This window comes from Salvia miltiorrhiza, chromosome 2 (assembly GCF_028751815.1).
Source record: "Salvia miltiorrhiza cultivar Shanhuang (shh) chromosome 2, IMPLAD_Smil_shh, whole genome shotgun sequence".
In the NCBI taxonomy this organism is placed as follows: domain Eukaryota; kingdom Viridiplantae; phylum Streptophyta; class Magnoliopsida; order Lamiales; family Lamiaceae; genus Salvia; species Salvia miltiorrhiza.
The window spans coordinates 9,709,487-9,725,552 of record NC_080388.1 but is presented as its reverse complement, the minus strand read 5'-3'; the positions used below and the strand labels follow the sequence as shown (position 1 = coordinate 9,725,552).

Genomic DNA, 16,066 nt, shown 5'->3' with positions numbered 1-16,066 from the left:
GGGAAGAGGGCGCAGCGGAAGATAAGAGAGAATTTCTTGGTGAGAAAGAAGAAGGGGAGGAAAACGTGAGGAAAGAGGAAGGACAGAGGATCGAATTGAAGAAAATTCCGAGCTCCTGCATCGGGGAGGGGAGGCCTACCAATCAGAGCAAAAGAAATTACAACCGAAACACAAAAGGAAAAAAAGGGAGAGAAAAGAAAAAGAGTAAAGCAAGGGAGAAAGAGAACTGGGATCATTTTATTTCAGAATTAGAGCCATCGGGTGGAAGAGGGGAGGAGGACAAAGGGGAGGAAAGAGATGGGGAGAATGAAGAGGAGCTGGAGACGACTGAGAGCAGGAGATTTTCAGGGCAGCAGATCTGGGATTTTGGAAAGAAGATTGGACTTTCTTGCCAGTTACAAGATGAAGAGGTTGCCCGTCAGATTGAGTTGCAAGGTAATGTTCCTACCCGTGAAAATGCTGGGAGTTTTTTTAGGAATGATCCATGAATTTGCTGTCTTACAACATTAGGGGCTTGGGGAGTGTCGCGAAACAGAGAGATGTTACTGATTTGGTGAAAGGGCAGAAGATCGATTTTTGTTGGTTACAAGAGACAAAGATGGAGGTTTTCCGTGATTGTTTCTGTAATTCTTGGTGGGGGTTTAACAACACAGATAGGGCGATTAGGAATTCGGAGGGGAGGGCTGGAGGAATTGTGTGCTTGTGGAATAGGGAGGTTTTCGAAGCTTCTAGTACGTGGGATTTACCGGGGGCTGTGGTGGTGAATGGAAGGTACAAAGAGGGCGATCAATCTTGCTGCTTCATCAATGTGTACGCCCCGGTTGGATCAGGGGACAAGAGGATCCTTTGGAATGCCATTAGTACAATTGTGGAACAAAATCCGGATAGATGTGTGTGTGTCTTGGGCGATTTCAATTCAGTTAGGAGAAGGGAAGAGCGAATGGGCAGCGGGGAGGCGTTTGGAACGGCGGATGCGCGGCTTTTTGAGGAGTTTATTCGGGAGAACGATCTGGAGGAAATCAAAACTCAAGGCCGGAAGTTCACTTGGCACAAACCCAATGGAAAATGCAAGAGTAAGATTGATCGTTTCCTCGTTAACGGAAAATGGTTGGCTACTTGGGAAGGGACTTCAGCACGTGGACTCCAACGCTCAATTTCGGATCATTGCCCGATTGTTCTTACCACCTGATCTGAGGACTGGGGACCAAGACCTTTTCGGTTCCTCAATGCATGGGTGAATCATTCGGAGTTTGAGGAGGTGGTCAAGCAAATGTGGACGGGGAATGATATTGAGGGATGGAGTTTTTTTGTGGTTAAGGAGAAACTGAAGAAACTGAAAGAGGCCTTGAAGGTGTGGAATCGCTCTTCTTTTGGAGAGATTGGCAACAAAATTCATGAACTTCAGAAGGAACTTCAAGATAAGGATAAGGAGGACGAACAGAGTTGTCTTGGAGAATCGGATATTATCAGGAGAAACGAGATTCAAGCTCAACTCTCTCTTCAACTCAAGAATAAACAGATGGTGTTGCAACAGAAAGCCAAACTTAAATGGCTCAAAGAGGGAGATATTAATTCAGGTTTCTTTCATAGGGCAATCCGAGGGAGACGGTTGAAAAATGATATTGGCGAACTGTTCTTTGACAACACGTGGATTTCCAAACCGGTTGAGGTTAAAGCTAGAGTGAGGAATCACTTTAAAAACTTCTTCAAACGGAAAGAACGACAGATGCCTGATTTGCCCCTGGACTTCATGAGAAGAAAATTATCCAATGAGGAGCGGCAATGGCTGATTAGGGACTTCGACTTTGACGAGATTAAAGAGGCTGTCTGGAGTTGCTGTGGAGACAAGAGCCCCGGTCCCGACGGATTCAACTTCACATTCTGGAGAGCGGCGTGGCACATTGTTAAAGAGGATCTGCTCCAGGTTTTGAAGGAATTCCACGCGAGCGGTAAAATTCCGAAAGGTGGTAATGTTTCTTTCATTGTTCTAATTCCGAAGAAAGAAGGGGCTGGTACGCTGGATGAATTCCGCCCAATTTTGCTTATCACCAGTTTATATAAAATTATAGCAAAAATTTTGGCTGGGAGACTGAAGAAGGTTATTGGGTCGGTCATTTCCGATAATCAAAGTGCGTTTATCAAGACCCGGTTCATTCTCGATGGAGCGGTTATTTTGAATGAAGCAATCGTTGAAGCAAAAAAAAGAGATTTGGTCGTGTTTTCTTCAAGATTGACTTCGCCAAAGCCTACGACTCAGTGCAATGGGATTTCCTTGATATTTTGCTCGATCGACTTAACTTCGATGGAATCTAGAGGAAGTGGATTTTAGGGAGTCTCGAGTCTGCCACGGCAAGTGTTTTGGTGAACGGGTCATCAACGGGAGATTTCAAATTGGAGAGAGGATTGAGACAGGGCGACCCGTTGTCACCTTTCCTGTTCCTTATTGTTGCAGAAGGACTCCATGAGTTTATTGAAAGAGCAGTGGAAAGGCAGCTACTATTCCCGGTGAAGATTGGCAAGGATAAAGTGTCGATTTCACACCTACAGTACGCGGACGACACTATCTTTTTGTTTGAAGCATATGACAGAAATGTGGAGTGCGTGAAGAAACTCCTTATTCTCTTTCAGTTTGTCTCGGGTTTAGCGGTGAATTTTGAGAAGAGCAGTTTGTTGACAGTGGGAGTTGACGAGACGGTTGAGAGGAGATGGGCTTCGCTTCTCCTTTGCAAGATTGGATCCTTTCCTTGCAAGTACCTGGGCACTAAAGTGGGGGGTCGAAGCAACGGTATTGGAGATTGGAAGTTCCTGATTGAAAAAATCTCAAATAAAGTTGCAAGGTGGAAAAAAAGACCTCTTTCGTTGGCAGGGCGGATTACACTCGTTAAATCGGTGCTACAATCCATACCGGTTTATCAACTCTCATTCGCTTTCATACCTAAAGCAGTGATCAAGAGCCTTAACTCGTTGTTCTCCAGTTTCTTGTGGGGGGGGAGGGACACAGATGGGGAGTATCACTTGGTTTAAATGGAATTCTTTGTGTTTCGATAAGAAAACAGGTGGCTTGGGATTTCGGAATTTGGAATGGGTTAATCAGATGTTGTTAATTAAATGGCTTTGGAGGTTTTTGAGGGATGGGGAAGCTCTGTGGGCGAGGGTGGTTAAATCGATTTATGGGGAGCTTGTGTGGGGGGAACAGGGGGAATGTTCGGTGGCGGGTAGAGGTGGGCAGAAAGGGTGGTGGCGGAAAATTGTGGAAAGGGGAGGAGGGAGGGGCGACTGTTGGTTTATTAAAAATCTGAGGCGAAGGCTTGGGGATGGTTTGAATATCTTTTTCTGGGAGGATGTGTGGGCTGCTAACAAACCCCTCAAGTTTGTTTTCCCGAGATTGTATAATTTGTGTTTGAACAAGAAAAGTCTGGCCGGTGAGAGCGGGTTTTGGGAGGGAGAGTCGTGGTTGTGGGCGGTGGAGTGGAGGAGGGAGTTAAGGGAGAGGGAGAAAAGGCAGGTGGACGAACTTTTGTCGGTTGTTGCTGATTTTGCTCCTTGTACAGGCTCAACTGATGGTTGGAGATGGAAGGCGACACCAGAAGGTTTTTTCACAACCAAGTCGGCATATGATCTTTTGGCGGCAACCAGAGAAGAGCAACAAGTCCAACCTTTGGAGATGGTTAAGGTTTGGGAGGCCCCAACACCGCATAAAGCCATGGTGACTGTGTGGAGATGTCTCAGTAACAGATTGGCAACATGCGAGAATTTGTGCAGAAGAAATGTCCAGATCGGGGTGGAGGAGAGATGGTGTAACGCATGTATTCCTGTATTTCTAGCGAGGAGACGACGGAACATCTGTTCCTCCATTGTCCGAAAGCAGCGGCGGTTTGGGACCAGATTTTTCAATGGCTTGACATCAAAACGGCGAATCCTAGAGGTATCCTACAACACTTCATTTCGTTCATTTCTGCTGGAAAAGGTAAGAAAGAAAGGAGTTTGCTCAAAGCGTTGTGGGTGGGAACTGTGTGGCTGCTTTGGGAGAGTAGAAACGAAAGCTGTTTTCAGGGCAAGGTTTGGGAGATTGATAGACTTGTTTTACAGATTGAGGGTAGACTTTGGAGTTGGAATGAGGCTTACAAAGTTTTGGGGTTGGGAATACCTTTTTCGGCATGGTGTTCTAAGGGTTTCAATCTTTCTTTGTTGTTCTGATTGGCATCCCTGGTGCCATGCTTTTGCTCTTTCAATAAAAGTTTATTTTACTGATAAAAAAAATATGAATATGTAAAAGAAATTGGACTTGCAGCGATCCGGAGCCCAATGCAGCTCCTTAGTATACGCCCCTAGCCACAAAGAATAAAAACTATCCCCTCATTTTTTATTTTTTTTGGTAATTAAAACTATCCCCTCATATATATACATCAAATTTATTTGTGTATATTTGCATTATTTGCTTTGTATAATTTTACAAATGTACGAATATATGATGATATGTTTGTGTATTCGTGTAGTCATACATCCAAATTGCACGTATCGAGGGAGAGGAAGAAGGGGAAAGTGATAGTTTTTCATTAAAGGCAAATTTAGACCTATCACTCACATTACGTGACTAGTTTTTATATATATATTTTTATCCTTGTGATTATATTTTATTTTATCTTTACTAAATCAAACGGCCACTTTTTACGGTTAACTCTAAAAACGTTTAGTGTGATCTAGTAAAGTTTCTAAACCCCAATTAATAATTAATCGATCGACCTTAAACCCGTTTTTATATTTATTCATTTATTTTTATTTTGGAGTTGGTATTTTAATTATCCCAGCCTTATCAACGAACTTTCGAATTTATTGCCTTCATCGCTGTTATCCTCCAATTCCAATATACTATTTTATGGTATTTGTGAATCTGTTTGTGGATTTCTACTGCATGGAAACAATATTTATTTAAAGGAAGGTGCATTTATTCCTACTTTCACTCACAGCTACCGATTTGAGATGGAAAGCAAACATTCCATTGATGAATGGTTATATAGACAAAAGTGGTCCTTTATGATATCCAAATTGGTATCAGATAGATTAATTAATGGATGGTTATTGTTTAAAAAATCTCATGACCCGAAACTGATTTTGAATTAAGAAAGAAAAGAATCCCATAAAACGAATATAATATGAATAGGGTATGTGGGAAATTTTTATACGTAGTTTTGATAATAAGTTGCATATGGGGATATCTATTTCATAATAACATATACTCCATCTATTCATAAAAAAATATAGGGGCAAAATTTTTGCCGCAAAATGATATATAAAAATTCATCATTTATAAAATATATAAATTGTAATCATCTAGAAATTTTTTTACCATGACGTCGAACATTAATACATTTTACGCTGATGCTCGACTGCTCAACTCGCAATGGTCGAATGTATCAAATATTAGTGCTTTTTCTAAGAATGCTCAATTACTAAACTCACAATGATCGAGCATGTCGAGCATTAACATATTTAGCATTAATGCTTGACTCGCCGAGGTCGACAATGTCAAGCATTAATATATATTCACCATAAATACACTAATGCACGACATACTCGAATCGTCGTGAGCGAGCATGCCAAGCATTAGTGTACAACTAATGCTCGACATGCTCAAGTTGCATTGGTCGAGCATGTCGAGCAAAGTTTACAATTTAAGTAAAGACAATTTTGTTTTTTCAAACTCAAAATAAGTTTTTATAGTTTTCTTTTATAGTGGGTATATTTTGTAATGACACGAGTTTCAATAAATTGGTCAAATGTGTTGTGAGTGAAATAAGGATCCAACTTTTTTATGAAAGTTTTTAAATTGATTAATTTGGTCGAGTAGTAAATCCGTTATTGACAATATTGCAAACAAGAGTAATATTGATAGCTAGATATTATTAAATGGGTTGTGTGGGTGCATGAAACAAAGTATATTTTTATTATTTTAAATTGATTAATTTGATTGAATAATGAGTCCATTAAGAAGAAGAAGAAGAAGTGATATTGAAGGTTAAACTTTAGAAAGATCTAATAAATAGATCTTTAGTCTCCAGTGGTATCAATCACCCTCGATCCAAAAGAAGAGACATACTCTGTCTCCGCGGCGTAAGAGAAATCTCGTGCTCAAGAGAAGAGAGCTTCCCAATTAGTCAATCTACCAATAGTAGAAAGCGCTCTCTATTGGTTATAGCGGTGAAAAAGGCCCGCCAACTCTTGACTATTTTGTGTTGCTAAGCAGGATCGGCCCTTCTTCATTATTGGAAGGGCAAAGGCTCAGGCCCCCAAATTTCAGAAATAGTTACATTAATTGTAATTTATTATTTAGTAATTTTAAATTTATTAGAAAATATAATATCTTTTATTGATTTTAAAAATTTATTTTTTTAGTTGCGAGTGCTACTAACCTGTTATTACCATTAGATATAAAGTCAATTAGTGATGATTTTTTAGCTTGTTAAAGTTTATATTGCTTTTTTTAATGTTTGTATTGCATGTAAGATGCTTTTAACTAGCATAACTATATTATGCATTGAACATGAGGTATTGCAAACACTTGAATCAAAAATATTATTAATGATTTTGCTTCTCAAAATGCTAAAAGCTCTAAATTGTTTTAATAATTATTTGATCATTATTTTGTTGTTTATGACATTTTATAGATTAAAATTATATAGTCATGCAATAATAAAAGATGATCACTGTGTTATGTCTGATAACAAAAATCTCGAAGTTTCATTTTTCAAAAAAACTTTTTTTTTTCATTTTTGTTTACGTGTAGAACCTTAAATGTCAGAGCTGACCCTACTAAAGGAATTGTTCTTGCAAAACCTTTGTGGACTAATCACATGATTGATTTCTGCTTCCCAAATGAATATATTTTCTGTGAATAATTAAAATAATAAAATAAATATTCTCTTCGTCTCATTTAATATGACTCTATATTTTTAAGCACTGCTATTAAGAAGAAGAGTGATTAAAAGATAAAAGTGATAGAGCCCACAATGTTTATATGAGAAAGTGGTTTTATTTTTAAAAATAAATTAAAAATTAAAACTATTTTGAAACATACACTTTGATTCTCACATTAAAAAATATAGGCTTCTCTACAATATGGAGTGCATTATAAAAAGAGAAACTACATTAATTTGATTTTGTATTGAATCTCATGTCGAAAAGTATAGGCTTCTCTAGTTAAAATTGAAAATTAAAATCGTTAAATTTAAATGATTTTTTTAAAATATTTTTTTTAAAGGGCACGCATCCCACACAAATCCAACGAGCCCGGCGTAAATGTTCGCACCCCCTCTCAAGCTCCCCGGTGCGCCATTGGGGAGGGGGGCTTGCTAGAGCGCAGCTCGAGCCCATCTGGCAAGCCCTGCTACGGATGCTCTGAGTGTACTATATTATTGAAACAAACATTAATTAAGGACAAGTGGGCAATGGAACATTCAAGGGAATGATGGTTAGGGTAACGAGGTTGTGATCACTGACGAGCATGAGCAAGTGGTAATGTGTAGGTACAGGAAATTCGTGACTTTTTTACGGTGGAAATTTCCACGGGAGACTGCTTAGCTACTTCCAACTTCAAAGCCTCAAATAGATCTCGTATATTTGGATCTAAAAATAAAAAAACATTTAGGATGCATTGCACCTTACCCTTTTTCATTATAGCTTTTAAACGATGGATCCATGAGACTATGTGTGAAGAGTAAGGTTGGTTAATCCTTACCAGTTACCATATATCATCCGGAGGTCCTGGGTTCGAATCGTTTGTTATGCTATCTTTAAAAAAAATTATTTACTTATGTAATTTATCAAAAAAAAAAAAAAATTAGGTCCAGTCTTGCTCACCATTTATAATTCATGTAAAAGGTGGAGCATATATGATATCCTCGTCCCCCCTATCCCATTTTAGTGTCACACTGCGTATCACTTTCAATTTTTTTTTAATAGTTTTTAATCATTTTTTTTTTCAATTTTAATTTGTTATGTTTAACTATAATTTTAAGTTAATTAACCAATTCATCCGTCTACAAAAAATAATCAATTTTTGTAATTTTAAAACGTTGACAAAAATTAGTCTCCTTCCATTTTTAAAATTTTTTTTATCACTTGGTGAACCTCTTTCTACACTCACAATACAATTAATTATAATTATTAATACTCCCTCTATCCCAAACGAAATGTCCTGTTTTCCTTTTTGGGCTGTCCCAAACGAAATGTCCTGTTTCCTTTTTTGGCAATACACTCTCTCTCTATACTTAATATTTAAATAATTTCTACCAACCCACTTTATCTACTTTATACACATTTCTTAATCTCCGTGCCGAAAAGAAATAGGACATTTCGTTTGGGACGGAGGGAGTACTACTTTTTAAGTAAGACCATATCTCCACTCACAATACACACAACTATTTTTATTAAATTCGTGTCGTCCCCTTAGGACTATTATTTGTGGGCGAAGGAAGTATGGTTTAATGATCCAATTATGATTTATAACTTTTTTGTTAAAATAATAATTAATTATTAAGTTAATTAATTCAAAGTTAACATGTACGCCCTCCATCCTACTTCAAATGTCTTGTTTTCCTTTTTGGGTTGCCCTACTTCAAGTACAGTTCGGTTATGCCGACGGTATAATCAGTTATGTTGGTGATATAATGTATTATGTCGACGGTATAATTTGTTATACCTAAAAAATGCAGCCCCGTTACTATATGTTTATTGTGAAATGCTTACTACATATTAAAATGCTAATTGGGCACAAGAAATTAACGATGGAGAGCTTCATTATCATTACACTGCAACCATAATATGTTGTTGGGTCCCGAATAGTCACTGAAGTGGTATATTGGGGAGGATACACCCGTAGGCTATTTTTAAAAAGTGTTAAGGTGCAGATATGTCCCTCAAGTATAAGCCCCTATAGCGTATTGCTCCTCTTACTCACTGTGTGTGCAAATTAGCCCCTAAACTTCAAAAAGTCGCACACTTAAGCCCCTCTGACCTAACGCCGTCAATCACCGTTAGTCAATTTTTTTTTAATTCGAAAATTGACCCACCTCTAATATTTACGCTAGTTTCCTACCCACCTTTCATTCCAACAGTCGCCAAGCATTCCATACCTTCTTCAATCTGCAGACACTCCATCCACAAACAAGAAAATGAGAATCACCAACACCATCATCATCAACAACAATCCAGAGAGAGTATACCGTTTGTTCAACAACTCATAAAACACAGAGTGAGTTCCTGATCCTAAGTCGAAATATAAGCATTTCCCAAGATCAGGGAAAGCCTTTTTTAGCGCAAGAACGGTGTTAGAATCCTCATTTTCCGAAAAATCAAGGACCCCTCTCCATGCACAATAACCTGAATATCTAACTGAATCTGTGATTTAGTCCAAGGAAAAACTTCTCAAGTTTTCAGGTAATTCATCAACAACCAATTCACAAACCTCAATTTACATTCAGGGAAGAAACTCTGCCGTATTGAAGAGAGACAACCATCAGCTGCCACAAGAAGATCACCTGCAACCTCAACTATTTCTCCAAATTGAGAAGCTTTAGCCTTCATTCTCACACGGTTTCCGTCGTCGGAAACGCAAAAGGAAAGAAATGTTTGCCCCCAGCGGACTGTCTTTGGAGGCAATGCCTTGTATAGAAGGCTGTACAGATCAGACCAGAGTGCTGCCCTAAAATTGAAGCTCTCATCCCTTATTAGCATCCAATTGATTTTCTTATCCCCATCAGTTGCTTCATTCTATAGTGTCACAAAATTACCAGAAGCTCATTTATCCCAAAATGAATTGTGATTATTTCCACATATTGTTCTGAACATAAGGAACTGAAAAAATTTCATTCTACTGATCCCAACCCTAATTAAAGCTCTGATTTGAAGCAAAATCAAGTATCAATGTGAAAAAGTGGCAGATCTTATCAATTAACATTAAAATCAGTAATTCGATAGTCAAAATGATCGAAAAGCTAGTTTACTTACTTGATCAATGGTGAGCGGCAGCGTGGTGAGGTCAAGCGCATGAGGCTCATCGAGCCATGACTTGATGACTTTCTGCGCCAACGGGTCGAACCCGAGCCCGGCACCGTTGGCGCAACCCGTCGCCGGGGAGCTTGTTTTCTCCAACACCACTACTCCCCAGCTGGCGATGATCAGCGCGTGCGTGCATGACAACCCAGCGATGCTGTCACTGACCACCACCGCCTTCCCCTTCCTCTCTGTTTCCTCATCTTCAAACGACTGCGTGTTTGTGTGTGTTTCTCGAATTAAAATAATAATAAAAAAATTGACTAACGTTGACTGACGACGTTAGGTCAGAAGGGCTTAAGTGTGCGATTTTTTTATGTTTAGGGGCTAATTTGCACACACAGTGAGTAAGAGGAGCAATACGCTATAGGGGCTTATACTTGAGGGGCCTATCTGCACCTTAACCCTTTTAAAAATAAAATTTATTTCGTTGACTAAAGTTAGTACAGTGATATGATCAGTGAGAAGCAAGATCCGTTGAAAGAAGGTGTAGACTGATACTGATCTTGTTTCAGTGAATAACTTCAGTATGAAGAACAAGTCGACAAACTGATAATTCAGTTAATGCTTCTATCACATCCCAAAACCATTTATTTTCCTTATAATTTTTATTTGAAATTATTTAAAAAAAATTAAAGTGTTTGAAAAATATTTTATTTATTGAATTTGTCGTGCCCCTAATTAAGATAATAATAATTTTGATATTAAAATTAAGCTTTACTACAAAATCTATTTTCATAAATAGAATTGTATATGTAAATGTTAGTAATTATTGGTAATCGGAATATAGCAACTTGAATTTCTTAAGAATTAAACAATTGTATCTATATATCTCCTCAGATAAATAAATAAATAAAACTTGAAGTCTTAAGAATTAAGGAGTTATTTTTATACGTACAATATATATATATGCATGCATGAGATAAATGTTATAGATTACAATGCATGATTCATACAAAATGCTACGTGTAGAATTTTTAGGAAATGTAGTAATCTATCCTATAAGTCTAATATTAAACCTATGACATGCTGACTAATCAAACCTACACATCTATTAACAAGTATAAATAGGTAAATTGGGAGGCAGAAATATATGTACATATTTTCTTAGGCACACGACATACTTATACATATATATTTAATATTATGTATAATAATTGTTGGGAATCTTGTGGAATATCCTAACCCTTGTTTTGATGATACCAAAATTCATAGGACTTAAATGTAATAGACTAGAATCGTTTTGAACTCAAGTGTTAGAGTTCGTTTCTAGTTTAGTTGCGGTGTCGAAGACTGAAGACTGAAGACTGAAGAATGAAGACTGACAAACATGGATTTCATACCTCAATATCACACGAATTGTTGTCATTTTTCCCCATGAATTGATTGCATATATGTGTTTGTATCCCAATTTTGAGTATTTATGAAGTTTTGATTGCTTGGTATAGTTTTTGAGTATTTTCAGGGCAAATCAAGAGTTGATTGGAGAATTGTGAGAGCATAGGATTGAAGTACGTCTCGAGAGGAATCCATGAGCGTGAACGGCGCCCGAATCGGAGCTCGGACGAGGGAGAACGGGGCCGACAAAGTCAGCCGCGCACAGAGGCCGCGGCCGCGGTCACGCGTCGTGCGGAAGGTATCGCCCGCGGTCACCACCCGCGGCCGCGGGGTGGGACCGCGGGCTAAGTGCTCAAGTCCAGGGGTGTACCGCGGTCACCACCCGCGACCGCGGTCTGGGACCGCGGGTCCCCCCCACGGTCACCACCCGCGGCCGCGGGGCGGGACCGCGGGTTCCCTGAGTTTTGCCCACGTTTGAGCACCACGGGCGCGGGCCATGACCGCGGGAAAAGAGCGGAGTCGCGTTTTTCAGCCCTTAAACCCCATTTTCCCCCTTTTTCTCTCATTATTCTTCTTCTCCATCACTCATCTTCCCCAACACTCCACACACTAAACCCTAGCCTCCTTTAACACACCCATCTACCATTGAAGACCATTGAAGAGAAGAGAAGGAAGAAGAAGCTCATAAATAGGATTTGTTATTTCTTACTCTCTCTTTCATTATGTACACCTTTAACTTTGATTTATTGTGTTTGAACATGTTAGGCTAAATTTCTCTTTGATTTGGGGATTAGGCTAGATGATTATTGTAATGGATTGATTATTTATGCTCAATATAAATCTTGTTTGTTCATTTGTGCATTATCTTTTCAAACCCTTGTTTTATTCTTGTATGGATTGTTGGCCACATTCTATGCATTTCTAATTTGCACTTTGAATCGGGAGAGGATAATTGCAATAGATAAGGTGTTTGAAACATATCAATTCGATAACCGGGAGGTTGAGAGTTGGGTGAGAGTATGTCGATCTTTGTGTGCTTTTGGGAGTTATAGGTTAGAAGTTGACCGGGGACGGCAACTATGACCCGTAATCTACCGTTTTAGTCGTCCGGGAGGGGGCTAGAACTAGTTGGGAGATCACTCTAGATAATTAGGTTCGTCAAGATTAGTATTGAGTTATAATTGAAGTCCTTTGCTTAATCATCGATGCCTAGTCCCTAAATCGCCTTAATCATCTTATTTATCCACTTTGCTTATTTGATTTTTATTTGTCTTTGCACTTGTTAAGTATTTAGTTAGATAATCAAACCAATCACTCAATCGTTTAGTCTAAATAGTCGAGTAAAATGAATTAGGATAATCACTAGATTGAACTACTAATCCTTGTGGGATACGACCTTGCTTCCATATATTACAACTACCCGTATACTTGCGGCGTGGTGAAAATATTAGCGAACAAAGACTGGAGTTACCAACTGAAGTGTCAGTTGAAGAATCAGCTGAAGACTGATTATTTAATGCGCGCCATAGACTGATACTAAAGTCAAGTATCAGTTGAACATTCCTCCTAGGACTGATCTTCCAACGTTCAGAGGAAGCCACGTACGCTCAAAGTACAGCCGCATTAAATGCAGAGATACCTCAATATCTTATCTCTGCAGAGGTCATTCCTATCTGGTAGCTACTTTTCAGAGATGTCACATCTCCTGTCCTTCAAAGAGAGCCGTTTCCACACAGACAAGGATCCTCGAAGATTGAAGCCTCAGCCCAAATTCGAATTGCTCTCCAACGGAAGAAATCTTGAGGATGATTTACGCCAACGGATCTATTCAAGAGTTCTCCTACAAATAGCGCTCGAGGATCACTTCAATCTTCACCGATTCAACGACATAAGCTGAAGCTCTGCCGAAATAGCTACTCAGCCTAAAGCTTAACCGCTCAAAGCTTGAATCGAAGAAGAGAATTCCAAAGCCAAAATCAGTCACTGCTGATTACATACATTCTCTTAGACCCTAGGCATATATCTGTGTACCCAGAAGCCAAAGGTCAAACTTGCTTCAAAGAACTTGTTCTTTGTAAGTATAGTTGGCACTCGTTTAAACCTCTCCCCCATAAGAGTGTTTGAGTGACTCGGAGTTCAGGAAGGTACTCTGAACTCTGAAAGGGAAGTCTGAGCACGAGGTGTGCTTAGCAGGGAAATCTACGCGAGTTGTGTAGGTGCTGAAATCCTACGCGAGGTGTGTAGGTGGGGAAACCCTACGCGAGGTGTGTAGGTGCTGAAGAGAGTTTATCTTCAGTTTACGGTTTGCAGTGCACCAGGCAAGCACTTGCGGAGTGGATTGTTGGTCTGATCAACCAGCCGTGGATGTAGGAAAGAGTTTTTCCGAACCACGTAAAAGTCATTGTGTTATTTACAGCTTTCAGTTTTACATTCATAACTGTGCTATTTCAATTGATAAAACTGAACACTGACTAACAGCAAAGAGAAACCCTAATCCAACTATCTGCTCCACTGAGGCTATTCGAAACTAAGTTTAATTTCCGCTGCGTATGATATCAATCTGACTCACTATCCTCTGATAGTAAGGAAGAGAGATATCATCTTCATCTTTGCAAACACGACTGAAGCCCTTACGTGGATCAGTTAAGTTCTAGTGACTTAACTGATAACTCTTTACTGAAGAGCTTTCAGTATCAGTCGTCAACCCTGTTGGTCAAAACTAATTTCGATTAAACAGGTGTCTGGTTTGCATGCAAAGTTTCTTTTCTTTCTCTGACTGAGATCCCTCTGATTGAGGTCGGTAGATAGTCAAAAATAGCCTATAGGTGTATTCCCCCCCCATACACCTATTCGAGACCCCCCGGACCTAACAATTGGTATCATAGCAGGTTGTTCGCAAGAACTATCTGTCTCTGACTAGTTCCTACTTGAACTAGATCATTTCTTAAAGGTCTCGAAGAAGTTTTACTCTTTCTTATTTTTGTGCTTGCTATTTGCTCTATCTGCTGTTATCTGTTCTCTATTTTTTGATGGAGACTAACCACAGCAGATTATCTTCTCTACCTATGTTTAGTATTGAAAAATACGACATATGGAAGTTTCGGCTTGAAAGCTTCCTCACCGCCCAACATTGCAGAATGTGGGAAGTCATCACCAGCGGTCCGATCATCATCACCGAAACTGTAAAAAGGGTTCCTAATGACATCCGTCAGGAACCTTACGATGAGGACCAGCCCAAGTCAAAGGCAGACTTCACCACAGAAGAAAGGAAGCAAGATGAGTTAGACAACCTCGCCAAAAGCATCATCTCCGGCACCGTTCCCGACAAGCATGTCATGAAGATCATCAAGTGCAGAACAGCAAAGGAGATGTGGGACATTCTGGAAAGAATGTGCGTAGGTTCTGAGGAAATCAAGGAGAATAAGCTATCCATAGCTTGCCAGAAATTCGACTCCTTCCTCATGCTCAAGAATGAATTCGTCGAGGAAATGGAACAAAGATTCAATCTTATATTGAATGAAGTTCAATTCATTTCCAAAGACAAATACACTCAACGAGAAATCAACCTGAAGATTCTTCGAGCATTGCCAGGTGGAGAATGGCAGATCTACTCAGTCGCTCATCAGCATAAGCCAGGATTCAGTCAGCTCCCGACAAACAAGCTTTTCTCCGATCTCATGGCAAATGAGTTCGACCTTATGAGAAATCTTGGTAACAAGAAGGCTGGAGGATCAGACGAAGATGGTCCATCAACCTCAAGAGGAGTTGCACTGAAGGCCTCGACCAGAGAAGGCAAGAAGCAGATCAAGGAGCCAACGGAACTCAACCCTGAGGACTTCTTCAGTCAATATGCCTTGTTGACTGACAGATTCAACAAGATGGAGTCCAAGTTCCGGAAGTACAAAAGGTTCCACAAGCAGCACTTCAAGGGAAAAGAAAGAGAAGGGGACTCCAGACATTCCACAGATCGAAGCGGAGAAAGGAAGTCAGCCGCTTACGACATCAAAGAATTAGAATGTTTTGGATGTAGAAAGAAAGGGCACTTTCGACATGAATGCCCTGATTTGACTCCAGCTGAGCGCAGGGAACTGAAAGCGAAGAAAGATCGCAGATCTTCGAAGAAGAAAGCGATGGTTGTTGATGATGCTGATTCTTCCAACGACACATCAGAATCATCCGACTTCGACAGTTCCAGCTCAGATAATGAGAGCCGAGCCCTGATGGCCAACGAATCAGAAAGTGTAGCTACAGACGAGCTAAGGAGGCTCCCAACCAGATCATCTTATTGAAAAGGCTGGAAAGCAGATTTCAGTCAAAGATCCGGGAAGGAACATCAGGAGCCAAGAAGAATCTTCCTCATCAATCCAGGGGGAAGAAAGGCCACATCAGTCAGAAACTGACATCCTCAGTTCAGTTTCAGAAGGAACAACATCCATGGAGATCAAGCAATGCTGAGTCCAGTCGAGCCATGCCACTTCCTCGACGACAAGCCACTGGACGTCAGACAAATCTCCATAAGTCTGCAAAGACTAAAGTATCTCAAGGAAGATACTTCGCCGAGCAAAGAAGACCTCAACCACTCATCAGACAGAACTGCTACAAGAGTGAGGCCTTCAAAAGGATTTCTCAACAGAAGAATGCTCATATGCCACCTGAAGCGCCAACGACATCGATCAGA

At 39.8% G+C, this 16,066-nt stretch overlaps 3 protein-coding genes across 3 annotated transcripts; 2 read left to right on the top strand and 1 right to left on the bottom strand.

Moving 5' to 3' along the window:
* The first annotated feature begins 484 nt into the window (after positions 1–484).
* On the top strand, positions 485–1,189 carry LOC131007972 (uncharacterized). The gene has a single exon (XM_057934879.1). It carries the CDS (start codon positions 485–487, stop codon positions 1,187–1,189), a length of 705 nt encoding a protein of 234 aa, XP_057790862.1.
* Positions 1,190–1,270: 81 nt separating this feature from the next.
* On the top strand, positions 1,271–3,902 carry LOC131007971 (uncharacterized). The gene is made up of 4 exons (XM_057934878.1): positions 1,271–2,167; positions 2,314–2,785; positions 3,057–3,706; positions 3,825–3,902. The coding sequence occupies exons 1-4, from the start codon at positions 1,271–1,273 to the stop codon at positions 3,900–3,902; spliced, it is 2,097 nt and encodes a 698-aa protein (XP_057790861.1).
* Positions 3,903–8,598: 4,696 nt separating this feature from the next.
* On the bottom strand, positions 8,599–14,973 carry LOC131007970 (uncharacterized). Its single transcript, XM_057934877.1, has 3 exons — positions 14,955–14,973; positions 10,006–10,283; positions 8,599–9,768 (listed from the first exon to the last, which is right to left on the bottom strand). Exons 1-3 carry the CDS (start codon positions 14,971–14,973, stop codon positions 9,424–9,426), a joined length of 642 nt encoding a protein of 213 aa, XP_057790860.1. The 3' UTR covers positions 8,599–9,423.
* Positions 14,974–16,066: the final 1,093 nt, after the last annotated feature.